Source organism: Betta splendens, chromosome 22 (assembly GCF_900634795.4).
Source record: "Betta splendens chromosome 22, fBetSpl5.4, whole genome shotgun sequence".
Taxonomy (NCBI): Eukaryota; Metazoa; Chordata; class Actinopteri; order Anabantiformes; family Osphronemidae; genus Betta; species Betta splendens.
In genome coordinates, this window is record NC_040900.2 from 4,531,857 (window position 1) to 4,557,844 (window position 25,988).

The following is a 25,988-nucleotide window of genomic DNA, read 5'->3' on the forward strand; positions in this document are numbered from 1 at the left end:
CCCCGTCCACAGAAAAAAAATAAATAAATACATCTGAAATTTCTGACCACAGGAGAAGATGATGGTTTGTTTCTTTGGTCCCCTAAAGGTTACTCATTCTGATTCATATGTTCATATCCTGAGGTGTTATATGAGCCCTGCGGCTGTGGAGCACCGCGATCCCCTGACACCGATATAGGGGAAGGTTGGGAATGTATGAGCGCAAGTGTGTGTTTGTGTGTACTTGTTTTTTCAAGGTTCTGTTTTATTACTTGGGGATTTTTTGGACACATGGAGGGGGGTTTAGTTGCTTTGTTTGACAAAATTCTAAATTTTTAATCTGTAGATTTTCACTTTAGTTTCAGAAATATGGGTTTCTACACTGTTCCAAGCATTTGGGCAGAATTTTGATATCTTTTTATTTATTTATTTTTTCTTTTTTCAGATTATTCCTCCTGGATTTTTCTCAATATATCCTCCCGCCAGGTTCCCACCCTTTACTCAGTTCCTCAGTTCTTCTGAGATGTAACTTCTCTGCTGGACATTAGTGACCTCTGTCTCAGTCTTACCTTCCCTTAGACTGAATGCAGACCTTATTTACCGCAGGTGCTGTGCTCATGTAAACCATAACTATTATAGCTCCCATGTGAGTTGACATGAAGCGGTAGAAGCCTACTGCCTTCAGTCATTTGCCAGACAGCAGCTGCTGAAATGTCCACCAGAACATAGTTGTCTTTGCAGCAGCACCTTTTTCACACCGTTAGAATATTTAGACGATCACACATAATTCCTGGATGTGAACTTAAACGTTAACAGCGCCATAGTAAAAATCAGGAGCGGCTGTAACGCACTGCTGTTGCGCACCCTGTTCTGCACCCTTAGCTGTTGGCTGTGACTCCAAGCTGTGCAGTTGACAGAAGGTAATCCCCCACCATGTGAGGCCTCGGCCCCAGTTTGGAGGCGGGGTGTGATTCATTCAAATCTGCCGGTGATATAAAACCAGGGGAAGTTGCAAGTAACCCAACTTCAACCCAAGATCGTGACACAGCGCGTTAGTATTCGCTTTGATACTCCAGTAATAATGAATTCAATAAAGGGCATTAAAAAGGCAATAGTCTGTCTCGTCCTGTTGCCCCGTTTTCTCATGGCAGCTGTCATGTTTTGGCTGCTTGACTTTTTATGCATAAGGAAAAGGGTGCTGTTGAGGATGGAGCGGGAGGGCGACGCCATCGACCCCCCCCTCTGCATATCGGACTCTAATCGCCTCTTCAGCCTGGAGTCCCTCAAAGCCGTGTGGCACGGCCACAAACTTGACTTCCTGAAGGCAGCGCATCTCGGACAGGCAGCGCCGAACACCGAAGTTGTGCAGCTGGCGGACCAGCGGCGCGGCCGCATCCTCGATTACGCGACGGGGAAGAGACCGCTCATCCTCAACTTTGGCAGCTGCACCTGACCGCCGTTCATGGCGCGTCTCAAGGCTTTCCAGGGGGTCGTGCAGCAGAACGCGGACATCGCGGACTCTATAGTGGTGTACATCGAGGAAGCGCACCCGTCTGACGGCTGGATGAGCACGGACGCGCCCTATAACATCCCCAAACACCGGTGTCTGGAGGACCGGCTGAGCGCAGCGCAGCTGATGCACGTGGAGGTGCCCGGCTGCCTGGTGGTGGTGGACAGCATGGAAAACTCCTCCAGCGCCGCGTACGGAGCTTATTTCGACAGACTTTACGTACTGCACGAGGGAAAGATAGTTTACCAAGGTGGCAGAGGACCTGAGGGATACCGCATCTCGGAGCTCAGAGACTGGCTGGATCACTACAGGCAGCGGCTGGAGAAATCCAGTCATCTAGTTATTCACGTGTAGATTAATTCCCATCTTAGAGCTGCTGTGTTAAAACAGACCCGGCGGCAGCTTTTAGTATTATAACAACAATTAGAATTTCCCCTCACTAATTATTTTGAGTGTATTTATTTTTCTATGGTTCGATCAAAATTTAATTTTCAACATTGTGTGTAATAGTATGCTCTTTGATTCCAGATGGACAACTATGCATCCTATTAGGATTCACCCTCAGAACCGTTTTTTGGACCTTGTGAACAAAACTAATTTGGATGTGAAATGCTCCGTGTTTGTTCCCTTCCTTCGTCTAAATGCGCCATTAATGAATGAGTCAGGATTTTGAGTAACGCATCACTGTGCTCGTCAGCATTATTGTGAAGTTCGGCTCTTAAACGGGATTTATCCGGAGAACCGACACTGATGTTTGGCATGCTGCAGATAACAGTGACGGCGCTGCTCTCTGCCCTGCACGACTCTGCTGTTTGTAAATATTGTTTCGTTTCATGGGTATATTTTCATACAATAAAAATGTTCTGATCTGCTTCTTAATTGTAGGCCTTTTTATTTGAAACGCCATAGTTTTTTGTTTTGTCTAAGTTGCATTAAAGGTGGGAAGCAGGTGTGTTCCTCTGCATGATGTAAGTGTCTATATATAGATTCTATAGTAATTTAGAGAAGACAAAAGGTTAAATGTTCATTTTGCTGTCCATTAAAAGGCAACAGAGCTCTCAGGTTCTTTTGAAGTGCAGCCACTAAAAATACGGAGCCCTAATCACTGAATAATGAAACAGTAATGAGTCAGGAAGTCTCTAAAAACACCAATTATTGCTTTAGTGCAATGTTGATGACACTTGATTTTATAATGACATTAGTATCACGTGACGAGCAGCAAACACCCCAGACCCTTTAACTCCTTTGGCAGCTTTTTTATTTACGCCACATTTTTCAACTCAAATGTTATTTTACATGGAAATACACCTGGCGTCTGCACTCGAGATGAAGAGTTTTGTCTCTAATTAGTGCTGAATCGCCCTTAAAACTGTACAGAGTGTTTATTGATCTTAATGCTGGAGTGAGGCAAGCTTTGTTCCCCACAGCTGGTTTGTAAGCCTTTGATCTATTGCAGTTAAACAAGGATAACAACACTTGATCCTATTATGCTTTGTGATATACACATCAATGAAGATCTACAGTCAACACACATCCCTGGAAGCCAATAGGAGGAAACTCCCCTCAGACATTTCAGATGCAAGTCGGGACTCAATGAAGACACAACAGGGGGCGATGCTTCAGACACTGATGACGCAGACAACCAGATAACACTGACACAACCTCTGCATAGAGCAACATACCATTACAGGCTTGGCTTCCCTGTGTCTTCTGCCTTCACTGCCCCATTATTCATGGTCACTTTAGGAGCATAAAACTGTTGCCTCCACTGAGGAGACAAAGTCACAAGTGGGACGTAAATCACTGCAACAGCAATGTACGTAGTAACGTCGCTGAGATGGGTGGTTTTGGCCCAAACAACATTGCTTACGAAACCAATTCCTGTGAGGTTGTCTCCTGTAACGATCACTTCATGTTTGTAAATGGTGGCGGAAATGAAGTGGAGCAAAGTGAAAGACGGCTCTTGTTAAGCGCGAGGAAACGAGGACTTCTGGTTCTCTTCAAACCTGAGACGTGGCAGCAACATATGTCACGTCCTTCCAGATTTCAGTCCCTGGCCGTCACAGCTCTGTGTTTGTGTGGTCACAGGTGTAGAAATCGCAGTTCACATGTGCTACATATTAGTCCTTGACACAAGTGACTGTATGGGAAGATGTGTAGGAAAGGTTGTTGAAAAATGTATGACTTTGACATGTTTGTAGAAACAAATCAACAGCTTTTTTTTTGCATTTTTTGACCTACGCGGTGTTTTTAATGTCAGACTTTGCAGCTTTTGCTTTTTTTTTTTAATAAATGCGATATTTTTTTCTTTATTTACATTCCTCCACAAGGCAGACAAGAGGTGTCTAATTGTTGTAATACTGTTTTTCCTGCAGATTAATGCAATGAGAACTTAACCACCTTGGTGGACCATCATCATCTACCATTATAAATGACAGATATACTATCAGCCATAAGTACATAATTTTCATAGGCCACAAGCCAAAAGATACAGAACCACAGCAACAGAAAGGAGAGAAAGTTCTGGGACATTAGAGAATGTGTTCTTGGTCAGACTGCAGGGGTTTACAGTGACCTTACTTTACTGCTCATCTGGAACAAATTTAACACACAAACACATGGCATTTATGTGGAGTTGACAGCTGACAGAGGGGTACCTGCCTAAATTAAATCTAACTTGCACTGTATCCAGTATGCACCCCTGAACAGAAACCCGACTGGAATTCTTTAAATCTGGATTCTTTCCATGTGCAATTTTCCATGGATGTTGGGTCTCATCTGTCAGCAGAGAGTCAGACGGGAACAAAGGGTTAAGGGTCTCCGACTGGGGGGAGAGATTTAACTTTTGCTGTACTGTTTTGTTTTATGACCTGGAGGGAGAGGAATGGGTCTGCGAAGGTGTTTTTTTCAGCTTCCCTGGTCAGCTTTGAAGGTGAGGGCCCCTCTTTCCCTTGGGTCATAACTCCACAAATGAATGTCTGGTTGTGGAGAGCCGGGGGCCTCAACACACAAAGGTTTCCAGTGAAACCTGTGTGATTCAGGTTCAACATGTTCAACATGAGCCACTTTGTGGCTCAAGAGACGCATTTCAAAACTCAGAAGGCCACTTTTAACACTGTGGACAATTTTCCAGGCACACGGGCACTATTAGAAAACTGTAGGTGTTCTTTATGAATGAAAGTTTATTCAAAAACCTTTATTGCAGTTAAGTACTGAGTGAATTAGCCGTAGTAAGCGGCATTTAGTGCCAAGTTGCAGCATCGAGGTATGATTGCAGTCCCCACTGATTAAATGACTTACATGCTGTTCAACATTTAACTACTTCTACAAGTACTACCAGTCACGCTGATCTGTTGAACCCCCGCAGATTTTAAAAGGTACTTTTAGTAGCTCAGGAAGACGCAGCAACACGGCTCCCTGAGACGTTCCAAAACTCGGTGTGTAGTGGGAAAGGGTTGGATGGAGCAGGGGCTAAGACACTGTCACCCAAACGGGGGAGTGAAAACACATTGCAGTAAAGTGGGAAACGATCTTGAACAAGGACGAGCCTGTAATATGTAAATAATACAAAGCATTATTTGGCTCTCAGATGTGATGTTATTGGGCTGTTATGTGTGTATACAGTATACACACATGCTGAATATTGATGAGTAATTCCAAGTATTCCATATATGATTTCCCTATATATATATATATATATATATATATATATATATATATATATATATATATATATATATATATATATATTCCTCAGTTTTCTTTTAGAGGTTGACACCTTGTGGTTTTACTGTGTTACTACATGCTGTTTCCCACTTGCATGAACTGTCAGAATAAAGAGACAAGAGTAAAAACAAGCGCTGCTTGTTGGAATGTAACTAAATTGTTCCTGTGGCTGCGATTACACGCCTGCTGATGGTTGACATCATTTCAGTCCTGCTCTGCTCGCTGTGTGTGACGTGACTGGACATTTTGGTCATAATGCTGACACATGTATGCAAGTGTTTTGTTCCTAATGCATTTCATTTTGAAGGCCCTTCTAGCTCTGTTTCCTGTGTTTGATCTAATGCTGCAAATTAAACAAAGCTATGTTCGATATGTACCAAAACCTTGGCGTCACACAGGCGTTTGGATGAAACTTTGCTTGGTGTAATACAGTAGATGTTTAACTGTCACCACAAGGTGGAGACAGAGGTCTAAAATGTTCTTGGCTTCACGGCCTGTGATGAAGTGCTACAGGTCTCAGTCATCAGTGAGCCGATAAGTGTGTTGTTGTCGCTGAGTGGAAAGTTTATTAGGGAGAGCGGCAGAACAGATGTTTCGTTGATTTCAGAGACGTGGGTGGTGGTGGAGCATACAGGATGTTCATCAGCGTGAAACCGCTGACAGGTGCCTTGCCAGGCATGTGATCTGGTTTTTCACCTGCTTGTTGAGACCACATACTAGAACCTGCATATGCGTCAAGCAGCTTTTCAATAACGAAGAGTGTATACAAGATACAGCATCTAAGTCAATGGCTACATTTGTTTATTTCAGAAAAGGAGTAAAACATACAAGGAAGCGTTATTTATTGAAAGTACAGCAAAATCCCAGACTGGAACAAATGTATAATGGCACAGTCAGTGGCACCCAGTGTTTTTATTTTACTTTTTCACAATTTCTTACAGAGCCTGAAATTCAAATCTGTTGTTCTAAGCACAATGATATCTCAACTGAAAATTCTTTTAAACAAAGCTACTCACATTATTCTTGTAAAGTGCTGAAAAGAGGCTAAAGGGGAAAGAGAGGTCCAGCTTTAATATTTCACACAATATGATCATGATCAACTGTTGACTGAGTTACAGACATGTTTTTTTTGTTTACATTCAGTATTCTCATTCACATTTCTCTCCATCCGGACGGTGGCCGTCTCCCACATGACACGAATCAATAACACTTAACAGATGTTACACTATTGATTCCAGGTCTCACGGATGCACAGGGTGCATTACCTCAAAAACGCTGTAGCAAAATCTAAACGAGTTTGGGACCAATCAATAGACAATGAAGAAGATACAACAGTTTTAGCATTGATGCTGATCCTCAGAGACTGGGATTTAGGAATATAAATCCTTTACATCGTCAGCACAGACTGTACAGTTATGAATTTTTGTACAGTTATTTATGACTTTGTACGCTTATCTTGAGGACATGTCAAAGTAGCTGTTGTTCTGTACAAAACTGATACTAAAAAGGCCAATGATGATGTAACGTCTTAAATGTAAAAAATCAACACTAAAATGCATTCATTTTATATTTAGGTAATGTGCAAAAAATTAAATATTCTTGATAATGATCAGAATAGTTGTACATTCAGTTTGTTAAATTGTTAATAAAGTCAGAAGCACGATTTATAAAATTCTAACTATTTAGTTACATATGTTTTATTACAGCTTTTTGACTAATAGTTTCTAATTATCATATAAATGTAATGAATGTAAGAAATTCAAGGTACGGGTTTTATGTTTAATGGTTAGATTTCAGATTAAAAGACATTATCAATCCAGGCTACAATCCTGTGCATATAGTCCAGTATATGAAATGTATAAACATAACTGTACAGCAGCAAGGTTGGTTCCTTCTGCTATTTTTAGACCTCCATAGCAGAGTCCCTTCAGAGGGGCGAGAGGGAGGAAGATGCTTTAGTCAGATAGAGGTGTAGTGTCTCCCAAAGCTGGTGAGTCTAATCTTCTCCGGCAGGATGAGGTTTACCGAGTGCTCCAGCTCCTCCTGGCTCGAGCTGCCGGCTTCTCTCAGCAGGTGTTCTCTTTGCTGCCGAACGAGCTGGCTGTACTTGGCATTCGCCAGCCACGTCTCGCAGCGGCCAAAGAACACGATGCCCGTGGTGCCCAGGATGACGAGGCAGGTGAGCAGCGCCAGCATGCCAAAACAGACCAGCTGACCGTGGGTGACGAGGACGCCCGGGGAGTGGACCGTCTCCTTCAGGGTGATCTTGAGCAAGTCCCTCTCGGGGGGTCTGAGGAGCTTGTGGAAGGCGTGAGCAGGGAGGGAGTAATGCTGTGGCGTCAGCGAGAAAACCCTGTGGTCCACAGGCCTGGCGCCGGCCGGCCTGGGCCGGGTCCTGGGTCGCTCCTGCAGGGAGCAAGTCGGACCGGTGAACCACTTCGGGCAAATGCAGCGGAACGTTCCGTCGGGTCGGCCGACGCAGGCGCCCCCGTTGGCGCAGGGCCGGCCGGCGCAGGGCGACAGCGTGGCCGTGTCGTTGCAGGTGAAGCCCCCGAAGCCGCGGGGACAGTCGCACGTGAAGGCCAGGCCGCGGCTCGTGCAGTTGCCGCCGTTGAGGCAGGGGCTGGGCTGGCAGCTGTCAACGCCGATCTCACAGAAGTCTCCGGAAAACCCAGGGGGGCATGAACAGGAAGAGGAGGCTGCGGAGCCGTCAGCGTCTATACATGTGCCTCCATTCTGACAAGGAGAGCTGGAGGGCAGAGCAGGACAACGTTAAAATACAGCAGGGGAGGGGAGGGACTTCTGCTGTACACATTTTATCCTGTGATTATAAAGCAGCCAGTCAAATATATGATCTCAGTCTACCCTGCTGAAAATAACTTTTAGTCTCTTCATGCATACTGCAAAGTCCAATATAAAAAGTTATACACCAAAAGTTTTCTTAATTAAATATTAGGTTAGTAAATATTTTCTTGGTTTAAAAATTTTATATTCCCATTCAAACTTCCTTTGCTCAAGCAATCCATCACCTAGAAATATTCACTTTTAGGAGCAGAACTATTTCGCCAGAGAATGTAATCTTGCTCAAGAAATTATAGAAAATAGCTGTGAATGATTTCATCTCTCAACATCCATAAAAACAATATGATTTAAGAGGAGCCTTGATGTTGCATCAGCAGGATCGTTCTCATGCTCCCACGTTTGCAGCATATCTGATCCGTGCAGCCCGGCTTCACGGTGAGTGCTGGTGTAATTACACTGCCTAACTTTATGTCTGTGCGAGCCAAATGAAAAACCGCTCTGGCAAACGTCTTAGGAATCTCTGGTGTCTCACAGAGGGTCTGATTAATGGATCTTCAGCTAGGCCTTTAGTGGAGATGAATTCCACTGGCATGCAAGCACAGCCCCACTCACTGCATTGTTATAATTACAAAAGGTGGAGGGTAGAGGCGTCAGGTTATAGTCATGAGGTTGTAGCCTGCTCCAATAACTAGGCTGCATGACTGAGAACAAACATGAGGTTCAGAATGTACCACTAATCCATCCGGCACCCATTCATGAAGGGGATGGAACACTGCCTTTACTGTGGGCCAGTGATCTGAAAACTGAAAGTCCAGATGTTCCTGTATTAAACGTTGCACTTGTTTCACTTGCCTTTCTACTCCGGGATACAAACTTTCCAGCAGGACCGGCTCAATAAAAGTTGCACTTAATCCTCTGAGACCCTGTTGAGACACGGTGGATCACACGTCCCGTAGGTGCCGATAAGCTTCGGTTCGCAGCAGCTGTCACAGTTATGATACTGACTGTAATTCTCAAGGACACCTACATACTGTACCAGGATTAGCTTCCTTCGCTTTCTGTTCCTGTAGAAACTGAGACGTTCTATTGAAGTGTCCTAGTTTTTGGACAGACTTCAGCCCCAGCTGCAGCATAAGGCGAAATGAAGTGGAGCATAGTCCTATGTATATTTCTCTGTTCCAGATTTACCATATATTGACCATATAACATTGAAGAAACGTCATATAAAGCATTAGTTAAGTTTAGGTTACTAGACTGATGTTTAACTGAGGGAAATCCCTGGTGAGTTTCCCCTAAGAACAGGAGCTGTCTGACTAGATATCCAGTTATATCCTGGGAAGCCGTGACTGACAGACGCAGCATCCACACGAGTTTGTCCTTCAAACACCCTCAACGGGAGGCTGAACGTCTTGGTACATACTGTACTTCACTTTGAAGCCGCTGAAACATGACGGTGTTTTCAAAGACGGAGCCTTTGGAATTTGGATGCAGCTCGTGGCGTTACCCAGGTGCACGCCGGCTATTGTATGAAGGCGCCTGCTTGTCAACAGCAGGGCAGCTTCTCTATTTATGGCCAGCGAAGTTGGGGAATTGATGCTCTAAGAATCCTTTCACATCAGAGGGTTCATGTTTGAAAAGCGTATGTCTGTCGAGGCATCGCGCTACTTAAGCATTATTTGCTTTTCATACCTCTCATTCATCTTAAATGAATTAACTAGATTAACTAGATGAACATTTCCAGAAGAAAATGCACTGTGAATGCCATATAGCGCTGAATGCATTCCCCAAGAATTGCTGGAAATTTTTAAACAATGTTGAAAGTAGCAAAAGCGAAATTGAAGTATGCTAAATGGAAGAACAATAAACTATAAAGATTCAGATAAAGACACTGAATGCTGATGAAACCACTGATGAAATGAAATGAAAGGTACCACTCATAACATAACGATAACCCGAACTAATTTATCCGACTGAGTCTGCAGCTCCCCTGAGTTTTATAAGTTTCAGCTCTGATGATTTCAGCAATTATTTTTTCACGTCTCCATCTGCTCTAATAGCATTTGCATCCAGCCTCAGCAGCGCCGACAGGGCTAAAAACAATGCTGCTGTACCATAATGGTGCCAGACACACAGCTCAAACATGCAATGTGGCCTGCAACACTGCGAGAGTGATGTCAGTCGATGCGTCTACGTTCACCTTCGCATTGACAGTAAAGCCCAATGAATGAAGGCTGACTTTAAAAAGGAGGAATATTTAGCTGGCGCTCCATTTCCTTCAGAGCTGGAACTGTGTCACTTCCCACACAGCACGCTCACACTTTGAAGCCACGTCTTACAAATATTAGGTCACACCAACCAAACTGTCCATTTCTGGAGAGGTAAAAGAACATTGGCCACAGACTGGGCTGGATTTAATTATCTGCACAGGCGTCGCAGAGCTGACATGCTCTGCATCGTGTACAAACAGAGGATTCCTATTAACAGGTCTCATCGTGGTGAAATGGTCGAGCGAAGGGAAAGTGCTGGTACCCGTTTGTGATGCAAACTCCTCTCTTTTGGTTGCAGTGATCTCCAGCGTAACCTGGGGGACAGATGCACAGGTACCCTCCCTCTCGCGTCTCTATGCAGGTGGCATTACCAGCACAGGGCCTGGATGAGCACAGGCGCGTATCTGGGTGGAGAGAACAGACAAAGTAGGCTGTTTTTAGATCTCTCTCTCTCTCTTTCACATTCTCCCTCTCTCTCTCATTGTGTGTCTGTTTCTCAGCCACTTCTTTTCCCGTCTCCTTTGTTTCCTCTTTCTCACTCACACGCCCCCTTACAGCATACTGTCACCAAGAACAAAACTGAGAACAGACCCATGTAGTTACACAAGTGAGCCGCTCATATGCTCCAACAGAATAAGATTAACTGTTGGAGCTCATAAGGAGGTCAAATTGAGCCAGGAGCCAGAATAATTTCTCCTTTTAATCTTTTCTCTTTCTTTCTTCATTTGCTTGAGGGGCAGAAAGTAATTTTTTTATAGTGGAAACTATAGGAATTATTGCTGAAGTGCCTAATTTATATGGGAGTGTCTACTGAAATGGAAATGTGACCTTTAAAAAGCATTAGCATGTACAGCCACGTGGAATTGGGTTGAATTGGGTTGGGAAGGCTTCAAATGTGCCTTGCTCAATGGCCTAAAAGCACACAATGACAGTGATATTTGTGTCTTCCAGCCTTGACCCAGATTCCGACATCATTATCTCTTGCCTTAGTGTGATGTTTTGGCTCCAGCCTCCACCTGAGCATCCCTGGGGTTGCGCGAGTCACCCTAGCCCTCTGCTCCGCCGGGAACTGTGGGAGAAAGCTGCCGTGGGAGTGACCCGGAGCCTAACGGCACTCACCTTGGTCGCACAGGCTGCCCACCCAGCCCTCCCTGCAGATGCACTGCCAGGCCTTCACACACGCACCGTGCAGGCAGCCGGGGAAGGGCACGCACCGGTCGCAGTTCTCCCCCTGCCAGCCTGGTTTGCACCTGAGACGGAGCAGAACGGGAAAAACAACTGAGCCACGCAGCTTTGAAGTCTGAACTTGCCTTTGATTGCGTTATAAGTGGTTAATTTGTCTGCACATTAACAGCGGTAGAAAATTCTGGCTCGAGACTGGATGCTGTGATGTTCTTGCCAGCACACACTTCAGACTGGGCACATTTCATAAGCAAAAGCTTTTGAGGTGTCTGTTAGGATAACAATGCGTTTTACTCATCAAACACAGGGCTGATCTAGCTGCTGACTTATCACAATACAAGAGGCAAACAAATCTAGACAAAACAGGGGCTTCCAGTTGGCCGCCGTGTGAGTCTATTTCTAAGGGGAGAACATTCACGGCGCCAACGATTTATTGGGGAAACGGGGGCTGCAGGAGCGTCCAGGAGACGGTTAATCATCGGAATCTGAAGTCGCCTCAGTACCTGCACTTCCCCGGCTTCTCACAAAATCCATTTTCTGTGTTGCACCCCGCGTTGCATTCCCAGCCTTTCGAGACGGAAAGAACAGACAGCAGCGCCTTATCATCAGATCAAACCATCAATCACAACACGCATTATTCATTCAGAGCAATAAAATATTCATCTGTGATACTTTCTCCCCCCCGCAGAGAGTAAAGATGTTTGGAAAAGTGCTCGTTTTACGCAAACTGACGCGAATCCCCCCCCCCCTCCCCCTTTTTGTCGACCGTCTCACTGGTCTGATCAAAATCTCACGTTTACCATTTGCGATGCCCGTCACGACCAGAATTAAGACCACCGCTGCGAGATGCATCGTAATGTCGAGCTAGACCCTCGTCGTCCTGCAAAGCACAAAGCGGGTTAAGTCGCGCAAAGACCCGTATCAATGCAAAGAAGCCACTGGTTTTCATTAAAAGCCTATGACATTACTAAAAAGTTGATTTTGGAATCAGACGGAACCTCAGAAGATGCTTTACACATGTCAAATGACCGAACTAGCCCTTTTTCGTATATTTGATCAGATAATAGGATTTTATTGGCGCACCTGAACCACACGCGTCTCCTCCCAGAGGGGATCCATTACGCACAAGCAATTAGAGAAAAGAGAACAATCCATTACATCACAGAAGAGGGAACGTCTCGTCAACAACCTCATTAACTCGAATCATCTAGTGGCATTCGGAAAATCCTCTCACCTAAGTCGCACCGGCGCGATGTGTCCAGGTGGCTTCGCTCATATTGAATCGATTTAGTTAGTTCTTTCTTTCTTTCTTTTTTATCCAAGCGACGTTCAATTAAAAATCACACTACAGGTGTACAAACGCTCCGTGTGCCGGAGGTGGAGCTGCTGGTTTTGACCGTGCTGCTGCAGCGCGCGGCGTCCCGGTGCAACACGCTCCTCCCACCTGGAGGGAGAGCGCGCGCGCCGGTCGGAGCCCACACACAAGTCACGGTACGGACCCGTCGCTGTCTGCGTCTAATGAAGTCACCACTGACGTCCCAGAACGGCTACTTTCCTATTTCCTTATATATTTAAGACACAAATTCCTAAAAAAAAATCATAAAACTTACATTCCATTGATAATATCACAAGGTCACATATTCTGCACGGTCTTTTTAATATGTAAACTTAAGGGAGACATTTAGACCCACTCTCTCTTCCCTCGGTGCCCACCTGCCATACACATTATTGCCTCGTTCTATTTTTAGTTCCCTTATTGCTGTCCACAGGCTCCTCTTATCCTTCCCAGGGCTGGGGATTGGTATTTCCCTGCCCACAAAGCACGTCTTACTTTGAGGGCCTAATTACGAGTTCCACTTCCTTCAGACATTATTAGCTCGGCAATAAAGATGCTGGAAATGGTGTCCAAGCAACCGTTAGGGGAAATGCGCTCCCTCCTCCGTCTTTCCACACGTCCTCATTGTTTATCTGCCTCCATGTTCAGGTTGGAAATGCAGCCTTCAGTGTGTTCTGAACAAGTCCTAAAAGGTAAAGATGGTTTGTGGTCGGGCGTGCGATGGACGCCAGCACAGATACACGTAAACCCTCCACACATCAGCAGGGTGTGATTCTGCTCATGTTACGTATTTAGAAGAGGTGTGTGGGTTTGTGGGCTAGACAGCAACAATGCATGGGATGCAGATGTAAATACAGTTGGACAGCAACAACCTGGAGGAGCCCACACGCGCTTTCCACATACAGTACGGGCTTTGACAGATGTGAGTGGAAATGGATACGTGCTTCACTCCCGATATCATTTTCTCCGTGCTCTTCGTATCCCCGGTTCAATTTGGCTCCTGAGTTTATTTTCAAAGCTCTAGAGATGGTGCGTGACATTGCAGCAGTGCTGCCATTCCCTCAACAAAGCTACAGATCCCATCCACATCACACGGTCAGCTGTTTTTTTCTTCAAATTAGACATCTTAGGGTGAGTAATCAAGCAAAGAAGTAATCCACAGATCTAATTGATTTCTTTGTTCTCCTACTGATTTCATCTGGCAGCAGATGGTTTTCCCAGTGCTCTAGTGTGTGTGTGTGTGTGTGTGTGTGTGTGTGTGTGTGTGTGTGTGTGTGTGTGTGTGTGTGTGTGTTAACATACAGACTGTGTACAGTATGTGTGAGTTTACCAACTCTCAAATATCAGGGGATATCCTCCATTGCTGCTGTAGGGTCCATCCTCTGGGGACTGTGAAAAGCTATGTAATTGCTGCTTAGACAAAAAAGCTGCATATAATGAAACTACAGTAATAAGTTGCAGCGTGTGTGTGTTTATCTGACAGATCAAGCTGGAATCTCACAGCAGTCTGACTTTATTTCCAGTAATTACATGTCCACAGGGAGTGGACATTTTCGCCTGATCTCAATAAAACATGAGTGTTATTGCTAATCTGCGTGAAGGTTACTCCCACGCTGAGCAGTTTCCTCTCCAGACAGGTGAGGAAACATTACAGGCCATTGAGGCACTGTTAGGTCTTCACATTACCACTCTAGATTATTTCATTTCGAGTCCACAAGAGATCAGAGATAATTTCATCAGAATTCTCAGCACGCAGATGTAAATTGTAGAAATGTCCATCAGCGCGGCCGTAAATCTGATTAAAGAAATCCCCGTTCAGCCAAACCATAGCAGCCATGTAGGCTTTGATACAGATCATTTCATTCAGACCCTCTGCCGTTTTGCAGGAAATGAATCCTGACTACTGAATCCCAAACACAATTAGCTGGATAATAACGTGTGGCGTGGCTGCCCAGTTCCTCCAGTCTAGTGATCTTTGGGCGAATTATTAGACACAGCCATGTACCAGATGGATCCCAATGTGACTTCCGTTCAGACATTATGACAGTAAATCTTCCCACACTGAACGTCCATCACACAGATTAGTTCACATAATGGACCTCACAGCTCTCGGCTTGGGCTCTAAGTGTGTGCGATTTGCGATGACTCCTTCTACGGACAAAGACAATTGATGGTTTGAGCTTTTTCGCAGTGTGACTTTGGCCGCTTTATTTAATTAAATACTGAGGTACAGTAACAGCTGGAAGATAAAATTAGCCTGTCACTTCTTTTTCCTTTCCACACTGTGACTTCCATTACATGATCTTTCAAAGCTGGGATACCTGTGATACGGGAGAGAATGATGAACCCTCAGGTAGTACGTCAAATGCCACTCCTCCCCTCCAGGAAGACGACAAACAAAGATGACAGCATACACGCCGGTACAGGTGCACTTGGATAATACATCAGTCTCTTTATTCTCAGCAAGGCGAAGAGAAAAATAAAAACACCTTCTCTTTATAGCGCAAGAGCTCTTGCAGGAAATTGGGATTGAGCCTGGAACCACAGCGAATGTTTCTCCTTTTCAAATATACCAATTATGTGGAAGGTGGAGTACAGGCAATCTGTCTCCCACTGACTTGCAGCAGACCGTGCATTTTCCTGGTAGCATCCCAAGGGCTAACCGCTCCGTAGCCTTGGCCTCTGGGGCGTTGGCGGAACTTCAAGCACCTTCAGCTCCGGCTTTCATGCTCGCAGAAAATCTGCTTCCGAGTATCCACAAACAGGAAAACTGTGAGCGGAATTTTAATGGACACGATCTACCCTCAGTTTGGACTTTTGCAGTTTCCTGTATAATATACAAGTTCAATCATTGGTTGACAGATGAAATGTGTCAAAGCAGTGTTTAATTGTTGCACATCAACTGGAGGGTTCATACAGTGACCTCTTCTTCCTGTATGTCCTTCAGCTTCTCCTCTCTCCTGTTTCTGTAGGTCATACCATGTATATTGCACGGTTGCACTGGTGTTGCATCAACTTGGAAATATATCCTCTACAGAAAAGGCTGGGATTAGTCTTCTTTTTTTAAGTAAGTGTTTTTTTTCCTAAATCTCTATAGGAATACACTGCTCCTGCAGCTTTAAAGTCTAAAATCTGAGCTCTTTGATTTTTTCTGCTGCAACACTTCCTTTCATTTCCACCCCAAAACAATCCTCACACCTCAAACAAGACAGAGTGGCGTGAAAAGGAGAGTGCTATTGATTGGTGCTGTGTCACTTCATACAGTCTGTGGGGAGTAAACACATCGACACGACGCTCCTAACGTGGGGATTGCAGATGAAACTGCTGCATTCGGTAATGACTGTGCAACCTCAGGCGTTCTCAGCTTGAATTTTCATCTGCAGTCTTATCATCATTACAGTGTTTTATTACAGGAGAATGTTTCCGCATTGGAAACGCAATGCAATGATTTTGTCTTAAGTACGCTTAATGCAAAGGTGGAATAGAAACAACCCAGACTACCCAACAATGATCACTTCAACAAGTCACTGTCTGACCTTTTATAGTAACACCAGCAGCAGTCACCAGATGTATAAACCTATAAACACGAACCACCAACGAGAACCAAGAGATGCTACAACAGAAGCTGATTTGCCATCTGCTCTGAGACTGTGTAGCGATGCTAACCTAATTTTATTAATGGAGATGGTGTGGCCATTATCGCCATAGCAACTGCAGCAATCAAGCACTGAGGTTGTGGAGGAAACAGATGGATGAGACTGATAGTTTAAAAGAGAAGGGGGGGGTAGTCAGAGTTTAAGGCGTAGGTGGAAAACATAGAGAACCAGCTTTGCCTGATGCCATCCATACCTGATGCCAGTTATTGTGTGTTGTTACCACGGGAGACAGAGTGTGTGCTCTTTGCTGAGGGCTTGCAACATCAAGCTATAACCAATAGATCATTTTTTCACCCCAAAAGAAAAAGAGAGAAATGACCCAGAAGCAGAAGGTTAATAAATCAAGACGGAGAACTGCTGCTGCTCCGCGTTGCACTGAAGTAAAAAGCAAATGGACTGAATATTAGTCCGAGCACAAATTGATGTCCTGTTAGCTTCAATTTACTGCATCACTAGCTCCAGGTAATGGTAAAGTAAAACCCAAATCTTCAGTTTAAGACACCGCTGACTGAGATGACTCCCGTAAAGGTTATTTCACACATTCAGACAGGTGAGAGCACGGGTTTAGTTTGTGCACATGTGCATGGGTATGAGAGCAGCGGTCTGTTTGAGTGGTCTCCTAGGCCTTTGTGTAGAAGCTGTCAGACAGAAACACTGCATTCTGAAGCAAAGCGAGAACTTACAGACACAGTATGTAAATGTTCGACAATGCTTGTGTGTGAGTAAGCCTCGGTTCTGCTATGTATGTAACTGATTGATGAAGGCCAGGTAATTTGTTGTGGAATATATTAAAGGTTTTTATGCATCTAAATGCAGCATAACTCTCCTTTAGTTTTAATTCATGAGTGCGGAGCTGGTTTATTTGCCCTGGAGCAGCTTTGCAGTCCCTGTTAGTCCATATGGTTGCCTCTCTATCAAAGAGATGAATAGTGTATATGCTGTGTTTGTTTTTCGCCCACTCCTCATCTGCAAATTACATTCATCGCTAACCAGCATCCTCTCAGCAGTAAAAGACAAAACAGAGTGGGAGGAGCGAATGGACAAAGAGGATAGACTCAAGTGAAGGCAGTGGCATCAGGGGCCCTGCAGTAAAACTCCACCGGTGCCAATCAGTCATGCAACCGCTTCACGTGTTTCACTGCGTGAATCATCTCCGACAGTTCGTTTACCCACGGCGCCTTTAAGCACCTCTTCAGGCGTCTGAAGATAAAAACAAACTAAATGTACTGCGGCTGCCATCGCTAAATCAATTACAAGGACCGACACCTGTCACGTGTCGGAATAAGACGAGTGTTCGCCCTCTCGGATGAGACTTGTAACAGTGTCCATAAAGCCACCTGACAGACTCTGGCTTTTAGCTTTAGCTGTAAAAATAATGACGGCAGCTGAGAGTGTCAAAACAAATTGTATATTAAAATGTTCCGCCTGTCTAAGCTAATGAGAAAACATTCCACCAACAATACATCGCAAAAAGGACCAGTGGTTTATCAATGCAAATTTTATTTTTGCCTCGAATAATATCTCAACTTGAAGCGTCTGAGGAAGCTGTATTATTCGACACCTATTGACTCTTAAACGTTTACCTCATCTGCCTTGTTAAGTGTTGTTGTCTAGGCGTTGACTCAGTAATCAGTAGTTGTCTGTCTTTGCACAAACAGGACTGTAATTTATCAGCAGGGGTTCACAAGTGTTGCCCTTCAGCTCATCCCAGACGTTCAGGCAGACTGGCATCATCCTCACCTGCTGTCTGAAAGCAGTGCCTAATCAGTCCTAGCCACATGTGACCTAATCCATTAAAGGCTGGTTAAGGTATGCTAATATGGGCTATCTTTTATTCTGTACCTCTCGTAATAATGGATGGTATGCCTCCTCTGGCTTCCTCTGGCTTTAAATCTGAACACATTCAACTGCCAAAAAATGAGCTCTCATATTTTTTCTGGCACAAGTAAGAAAACTAGAGAGTGATTTATCCTTCAAACCCAGATATTCAAGGATTAAAATGCCTTCGGTTATAGCTTTTCTTTAACTATTGCTGTTCTTTAAGACACAGAATAGCATTTTTTTTTGCATTAGTAATGTCAGTCCACTTGCTTTTCCAGTCACATCCAGTCGTCTCCGGCTTCACCGGTTCGTTGTAGCTACCGGCCACGAATTCATCCATTATCCTAACCGCTTGTCCTTGCAGGGGTCGTGGAGGTGCCGCAGCCAATCAGAGGTGACCTTGGGTGAGCGGCAGGGTACATCCTGGACGCTTCAGCAGTCAATCACAGGGCCAGTCTGAAAAAACTCAGGCCACAGATCTCATTTACATTCAGTGAAGAATCACCAGTTAACACGACTGTATGTCTGGAATCAGACAAGCGCAGCTCCCGACCACCGGCGCCGGCCTGTAAACCCGCACCGCCTCCGTTATCAGTACATTTTCTTCCTGAGGAGGAGAAGTCTCAAGCGCACACGGTCTTGTCTAATTGAATTTCACCTTTCAACACAAACCTGTGGCTGCCAGCCCAGGGTTAAGGCGCTCTTATTGCCGCTCCGCTTGCTCTCACTCACTGCAGTTCCTTGCTATGAATTATTCACTTGCGCAGCCACATCTGAAAAGAGGCCAGCGTGCGCTGCGATAAACTCAGTCAATTAGATCATCTGCTGCATAGAATTCTTCACAATAGCTCATTTTTGCTGCCATCGATTTCTTTTTCTTTTTTTTTATCTGTGAATGTGTGTATTATTGTTTTTTATCTGATATGTGGAACAATGGCAGGTTCACACAGATTTGCACTACTTCACCAGGTCACTGACATTCAAAGATCATATCATAATATTCATGTAATTTTCCTCCAATTTCTCCCTTATTCAGCCTGGAACCATCTGATCAACGTGTGCGCCTTCATTTCCATGATGACTCTCTCAGCCACTGAGCTAAGGCTGGTGTTTTAACAAAAACAATACATAAAACCTAATAATGTGCCTATTAATTTATTTCTTGAAATCACTTTTGTACGTGTGCCATTTAGGCGAATGAATGATCAAAAATTTGGAGTGAATATAAATTATTCATTATTCATAACGGTTCAATGTGTTTTTTTTTTTTTCTACAGTGGAGAGAAAAGTAAAACTAATACAAAGTACAAACCCAAAGTGAAAGCTGCACTAAATTGAAAGGAGCAGAGAGAGGCTGCAGAACGGCGATGAACAGCTTGACCTTGCTCCACTTCTCCTGTTTTGTCACTCGCTGTCTCACTCATTTTCTTTCACTAACGATTCCTTTCACATCCCCTGAAAGAGAGCGATTCGAATCATCGAAAACGGTCCTGATGAATAGATGGCGGCTGGAAAAAGCGAGGGGAGAAGGTGCAGGAAGAAGTCGTTCGGTGAGACGTCGGCGGAGGGAAGTGATGATGGTGAAAACGTGAGAGAAGGAAAAAGAGGGAATAAAAGGAGAGAGAGTTGGTGGAGACACTGCTACAGTACTTATTCAGTGGAGAGTATTCAGACAGTGTGTGCTGCAGTGACCATTTGATTAAAAAAAAAATTTAATATGACGAATGTCACAGGTAACATGTTCTAACCTTCGTTGATTCACTAACCAAATATTTCTCTGCAGGTCAGAGAAATGTAATGTCCTGTGCTTGGAAGGTTCACACCTTAAACCGGCACCGCTAGATACACCTACGAGCAGCTGTAACGGGGCCAGCTTCATTTTATCTACGGGGGTTTGTCTGGATTTAACACTTTATACCAGGATTAAAGAAGGAACAGTCGAGCCAGGTGAGCTAAAGTCCACCATTAAAGGTTTCAGAGCATATACTTCCCAGATCGCTGTGACGGAGGCATGAATTACCGAACGTCCCTACTCCAAGGTCCCCACTTCCAAGCACTTTAAAAATAGTTAAGATTCAAAGCATTTATTAAGCCACATGGCCAATACACTAATGTATACTTAATGTGGCAAGGGCAGCATGGCTTGGTACATTTTATACAGGGAAGTGAGCAACATTAAGACTTTGTTACACAACATTAACCATTCATTTCAGAGTAATTACGTCTGAAGTAGCCGCTGTACTCTGTCATTAGTGGCAGCAAATGGAGGTTTTCTCTTCCGTGGCCTGATGGGAACTTCCCAACTTCCCTTGTTCTGCTGATTTTGCCCCGGTTACATCAGACACTCCAGCCTGCACTCGTGGGTTGTGAAGGCGCAGACTTTGTGCTCGCACACACATCAATCGCTTGCTCCATGAGCTTGTTGGTTTTTGTTGCTGGCTCTATAATCATGTTTTCCTCACAGCAAGCGGTGCATATATTTGGCAGTGCATCCCACCAAGTGGCTTTTGAAGGATTTCACTGCACTGGCACAGCAGTGAAGGATCATCACAGACAGCATTGTATTTTTAACAAATGCTCATCATCACACAGGAAAAGTAAATTAGCTTGTTTGCTTATTACGAGGCATTATTCAATAATCCCAGCATGAGAGCAGGTAAAGCGGTATCAGGTCGGATTCACCTCGTTAACCCAAGCTTCACCCAGCTTTCAACTCTTAATGCTAATTTACACTCTGTAGCTTCGCTGTCTTTCTAGGAATCACATGTGAAAGTGAACGACGGGGAAAATGCTAATGATCTCCACTGAGCATCATCTGCTTCCACGTTGTGACAAAGGCCATTTTGATTGACATAAAACCTAATTATAGTTGCTGTATAGTTGAAACCGGTGCCTCGGTTGCTTAGGAACAGCAAGCATCGCACGCCAAGGACGCCTCGTCAGCTCTAATAGCTGTACACAGAGGCAGAAATAATTGTGCGGGTTTTCAGTCGCACCTGAGCAAAAGGTGTCAAAGTGAATCCCAGTTCTGAAACATGACATGTTAATGTGAGTAGCTTGTCCATGGTCACTACACTCAGCAGGCACTGAGTGAATCCTATTATTTGTCCCCTTAGGACAAAGCCTTCAAAATATGACAAGGGAACATCTTTTTTCCAACACAAGAAATTAGCTGGAACAGACAAATGATCACACCTCACTGCATATCTGCTTCCTGCCTCCCTCCAGCCCAGACAAAAGTGGCTCATTGTATGATTATGTGTGCAGAGGGGAGAAAGAGAAGTGATCTCATTAGCCTGGGACAATGACAGATCTGATTAGTGTGTCCGTTTTTGCTCATGGAGAAAGATCCAGCATGCGTCATAGGAGCAGTCACACTTAATTTTATTCCGAGCGTACAATTTCACAGGGAAACCTGAAAAAATGACAGTTGAGATTAGTGAGATGTTTAATGTGAGCGATGACTGATAATCACAACAGAGCTAGAGTAGTAGAGCCTCAGAGATACACGGCAGGTAAATAAAAAGCACATAACACATAGTAAATAGATTCCACAGCGTAACTGTGTCCAAAGAAAGTGATGCAGAAAGAAAGGTTGCCTAGAAACACGTATATTAGATCATTTCCAAGTGCAGATCCTCCTTTGCTTTGAGCTTCACTGCTGCTGTTGCATTTTGTGCCGCTCATGAGAATTATGATCCAGGGGGAGCGATGTCAAGTAAATAATGGCCGCCTCTCCTGCTTCAGTGCTGTTGATTGATGCTGAGAGTCCAATAATACTGTTCTTAAGTCTGGCTCTTGGCGTGTAGTGGCGCTCTTTGGGTCAATGCAATGCAATGTGCGCTGATCGTTCGCATGTGATGCCACACTCCTCCATAATACAGATTGACCTTTGTTAATTGCCTGTTGTTCCTGCTCACTCTTTAAATTTTAAAAACGCTGTTACTCTGCTGTATGTACCCGCCAGCTGCTGTAATGAAGTTTGGTTCCCGAGCCCATCGCCAGCTCCAGACCCCACAGCCCCGAGTGGCCGGGTTGTGTTTCTGCAGTGGCGACGGGCTCCAGGCCTTTGGAAGCACATTGTCTCACAGTCAAGTCTGGCAGCGCACACGATGGCTGTGCTCAGCGTGTCCCTGCTGACGCCAGAGATGGGCCTCATCATCTGAAACCTTTATGGCCCCGTCGTTGCAGGAGGCAAGTCCCTCCAGGTGAGGCGGAATGATTTCCTGGGTGTTGCACTCACTCTTAAATTATTCTCTTTCCCATTTTAGAGCTGTTGGAAGAGCTGCCTCCTGACTGCAGCGCTTCTACAGAACCTAGTGATGAAACGAGGACAAGGAGGGGTGCCAGCACCTCCTCCAGCCAGTCTTCACTGCAGACAGGTAAACAGGTTCACATTCAGGTCAGCTGTGATGATTCATAGAAATAGATATTCACCAGGTCAAATTTCTCTGTCTGTTCTTACTGAGGCAGCTCATTGGGTTTACGGCCTTATCTTGAGCAGCCAAGGCAACACACTAGATTTCCAGGGAAAGTTACTGTTACTTGTAGGCGTTCTCACAGAAAAGGGCCCAAATGAAAGTGCACTTCAAAAGCACTGAGTCAGCATAAGCCAAATCCGCTTTTATTCAGCGTCCTGCAGATATTGCTGCAGCACTTTGCTCGGTTTTAACTGGCACAATTTACGGACAAGCGTCTGCAGTGAAAATGGAAGCTGCTCCTCTGAATTAGTGCAGCAGTTGCAACGGCTCTTTATAGCGCAGCTGTCAAAATTAGACGTGTCATTTACATGGAATGCCAGGCAAGATAATTATTACACAGGCGCCCTAGTGAATGTTTCCATTCTCCTCGTGTCATGTTTCACCAGCCAGTGTGTGATGAGTGTCGACGAGTGTTTATTTGAACAGGTGAGTTCTCTTTTGTGGATGGTGGTGATATGAGTAGATAGTTCAACAATGTTATTATGTAAACATATTATGCTGCTTAGTTTAAAGTTTAAGTTTGCACTAAGCAAAAAACCTTGCGTAACAAGCATGAAACATGAAAAAAAGTTATATTCATGTTAAGTATAGAAATTTCTAAATCATTAAGATCATCTTAAGTGACATTCCCTCACAAATTATTCTCAACAATGTTTTCATAATTTGAGTGATTACTAGAGACTTTGCTTTAGGTGTGTCTCCGTATGCACAGTGCTACGGCATGTACCTCCTTTATTCACAGATAATTGGTCCCTCTGAGGCTGCTCACCACTCGTCATACTATACATGCAGAGAGAGGCCCTGCGGTAGCCATGGTAACTAACAGATTCATTGATACCCCAATTTTATTTGAGCAAACATTCATATATTCCACCATAAAGCTGTGTGAGGCCTCGCTGCATCTGCATTCTCTTCCAAGCTCTCCAGCTCATTGAGTCTCTTTTTCTATTTAAGCTTCTATTAAAACCTGCTCTTAGTAAATTCACTGTATAAAAAAGAAATCCAATTTGCACATGGAAAGCAAGGTTAAATAGTGGTATGTATATTCACAAACTGTGAAACCAGAAGGTCACTGCTGAGAAAAATCGTGGGGAGCTGAAGCGAGTTGAGCGGACGCGCAGTAAAGCAGCGAAAGAATCCCATGCCTGGTGTTTCCAACCACACAGAACCCCCCGTCATCCCAGCTGGTTAATCCTTTATTTATTCCCCTCTGGAGAATGGCGAGCTGCAGTTTGATTAGCCGTCACACTGTCAGCATAACTTAGTCTCTTCCAACGCCTGGCAGTGAAAGCCTGACTGTCAGAGTCGTCTCCCGCGTCATCTTCTCCAGCGATGCTTCAAAGCGCCATCGCTGTCACCTCGCTGTTTACTGTGAAACAACAGCTACATCAGCATGTGTAGAATATCGCCAGTGTCAACCATGTGAAGGAACCCGCACACTATAAATAGTACAAAGGCTAGTGTGAAAGTCAGGTGGTTTATTTGAATTGAATTAAGTGACTATTCTATAGCTTGTGTACCTGGACCCTCCGTAGGACACTGCACCAAGTTAAATGGAAGGTTATTAGATCCGTGGGAACGTTCCCTTGTAGCTCATTGGAAGCTCTCTGCGAAGCTGATGACTTGAGCTCAGCAAGGATCAATACGAATCTGCTGAAAACCTAATTCTGTGTGTTGTGCCAGGTCTGCGGATCTAATCCTCGTTCACATTATGCTGGAATTCCCAGATATCTACTTTAATCTTGTGGTCAGTCTCTTTAATACAGCAGGCAATAGAAAGCCAGGAGCAGCACTTTTTTCAGTTAATGCTAAGTAACACCATTTTAGAGCATTTTTTTTAGTTTACAACTTGTAGCTGATGCAGAATGAAGTAAAACAGCTTGCTGGATGCATCAGTTCTCCATTTAATGAGGCCCAGTGGTTGGTAGATTCTGCAGACCAGTGAAAATCATCCTTAATCTCTGAGAGCTATTGGTGTGAAACAATAGTTGGTCTGTTTGAGATTGATCATTTCTCCCTGTGCCGCCCTCACTTCTCCTGTCTCATGTTGTCTGCTGCATGAGATATGCGTAATGATATTCATGAACTCCTGTCAGACACAGTACATTTGCCATTAGACAACACAGCGATTTTGGGTCTCAATTTTCACATTTGTATTTCCATCTTCTGCAGCTTGTCTCACATCGTTTTTCTTGGTGTAACAGTGTGTGTGTGTGTGTGTGTGTGTGTGTGTGTGTGTGTGTGTGTGTGTGTGTGTGTGTGTGTGTGTGTGTGTGTGTGTGTGTGTGTGTGTGTGTGTGTGTGTTTTCAATACATCGTCTCGCATGCAGAACATTTACCACTATTTATACCTGTGAAGAGAGATACAGTCACATGCACACCTAAACCTTCACACCATGAAAACAACCACAGGAACGTGCTTATTAGAATCTACTTCCTCCACTTTTACTACACTGCAGATTAAGCATACATATATAATTAGACTCTGAAAGGCACCCTGTGATTGCTATAGTAAGAAGTCTGCCCAAAAAGTGGATTATGAATGCAAAACCAGACCAAAATAGCACCTTAACAGTAAATCTTTAGTTAAAATCGTTCTGGTTATTTGCATTTAGCTGTAGTTTCTGATGAATGTACAGCATAAAAGTCCCTGTTGCTCAGAATGTGTAATCATTGTGTTTTGCCGCTTGCGGCCACTGGAGGGCGCTGTTGCACACACAAACAATCAAAGTGTGTAATTGCACTGACATATGAAGGACGTGTATGAACCATTATTTATGTCGTTTTGCTGCTAATTACTGCCTTTTCTACCTGAATGGTACAGTATGAGACGCACCACAGTGGACACAATAGTGCGTGTCATGGCTGCAAAACTCCACCTGCATGGCCAGGACTGAGCTGCTGACATTTCCTATACAGTAGGTGTTGGTTTTATTGTCTTGGCATTTAAAGGGAAAGTTATACAGATCTTTGTGACATATAGCTGGAAAGATAAAAAGATAGATATGGATCACAAGCTGGGTTTCCATGACAACATCAATGCTGACTTCAGGGGGCTGGGGCTGTTTTATTGTTTTAGGGCCCATTAATTAGAATAGAAAAAACAGCAGGTGGTTGCAGAGTGAAATAGACTAAAATCACCTTAAAGCTGCTGTTGTACACTCACAGTCAACTGTTTTTCTCCAGCAACAATTGGTGGAAAGCACCTCATGCTGGGTTGAGCAGCCA

The 25,988-nt window shown here is 44.3% G+C and overlaps 3 protein-coding genes across 27 annotated transcripts in view; 2 read left to right on the top strand and 1 right to left on the bottom strand.

Annotated features, from left to right (window-relative positions):
- dio3a (iodothyronine deiodinase 3a) overlaps nucleotides 1-11,659 on the top strand; it is a 32,226-nt gene extending 20,567 nt beyond the window's left edge. For 9 of the 10 annotated variants that reach the window (XM_055505820.1, XM_029139706.3, XM_029139705.2 and 6 more), the window contains one exon: nucleotides 425-2,368. In XM_055505820.1, coding sequence (XP_055361795.1) covers nucleotides 1,061-1,843 — 783 coding nt within the window. In that variant the 5' untranslated portion in view covers nucleotides 425-1,060 and the 3' untranslated portion in view covers nucleotides 1,844-2,368. Of the gene's footprint in view, nucleotides 1-424; nucleotides 2,369-10,582; nucleotides 10,711-11,235 lie in introns of those variants that run through there. The other variant, XR_008693670.1, reaches the window with a different exon arrangement.
- On the bottom strand, nucleotides 6,000-12,854 carry LOC114848844 (protein delta homolog 1). Of its 5 annotated transcripts, none has more exons than XM_055505808.1 (7): nucleotides 12,701-12,853; nucleotides 12,550-12,564; nucleotides 12,267-12,346; nucleotides 11,970-12,033; nucleotides 11,404-11,534; nucleotides 10,547-10,688; nucleotides 6,000-7,964 (listed from the first exon to the last, which is right to left on the bottom strand). In XM_055505808.1, exons 3-7 carry the CDS (start codon nucleotides 12,316-12,318, stop codon nucleotides 7,175-7,177), a joined length of 1,179 nt encoding a protein of 392 aa, XP_055361783.1. In that variant the 5' UTR covers nucleotides 12,319-12,346; nucleotides 12,550-12,564; nucleotides 12,701-12,853; the 3' UTR covers nucleotides 6,000-7,174. The 5 variants fall into 5 exon arrangements, with proteins under 5 accessions (XP_055361783.1, XP_055361784.1, XP_028995511.1 ...); XM_055505809.1 differs by having other exon boundaries at nucleotides 12,550-12,567; XM_029139678.3 differs by having other exon boundaries at nucleotides 12,550-12,581; nucleotides 12,701-12,852.
- A 551-nt stretch (nucleotides 12,855-13,405) lies between these two features.
- The window catches only part of LOC114848811 (uncharacterized), a 43,087-nt gene continuing 30,504 nt past the window's right edge, over nucleotides 13,406-25,988 (top strand). For 3 of the 12 annotated variants that reach the window (XM_055505784.1, XM_055505785.1, XM_055505786.1), the window contains exons 1-9: nucleotides 13,406-15,574; nucleotides 15,775-15,869; nucleotides 18,117-18,267; nucleotides 18,644-19,867; nucleotides 20,063-20,226; nucleotides 22,247-22,487; nucleotides 22,551-22,661; nucleotides 23,503-23,575; nucleotides 25,585-25,678. The gene's annotated coding sequence lies outside the window, so the exon portion shown is untranslated. Of the gene's footprint in view, nucleotides 15,575-15,774; nucleotides 18,268-18,643; nucleotides 19,955-20,062; nucleotides 20,227-22,246; nucleotides 22,488-22,550; nucleotides 22,662-23,146; nucleotides 23,187-23,502; nucleotides 23,576-25,584; nucleotides 25,679-25,988 lie in introns of those variants that run through there. The other 9 variants (XM_055505780.1, XM_055505777.1, XM_055505781.1 and 6 more) reach the window with 9 other exon arrangements.

Excerpts from the sequence above, each read along its gene's own strand:
- LOC114848844 (XM_055505810.1), bottom strand. The coding sequence starts at position 12,318 with ATGCATCTCGCAGCGGTGGTCTTAATTCTGGTCGTGACGGGCATCGCA. Across the intron at positions 10,689-11,403 it reads GGGCAGCCTGTGCGACCAAG|ATACGCGCCTGTGCTCATCC; the intron begins GTGAGTGCCGTT and ends CTCTCCACCCAG. Across the intron at positions 7,965-10,546 it reads GGAGTTTGCATCACAAACGG|CTCTCCTTGTCAGAATGGAG; the intron begins GTACCAGCACTT and ends TCTGCCCTCCAG.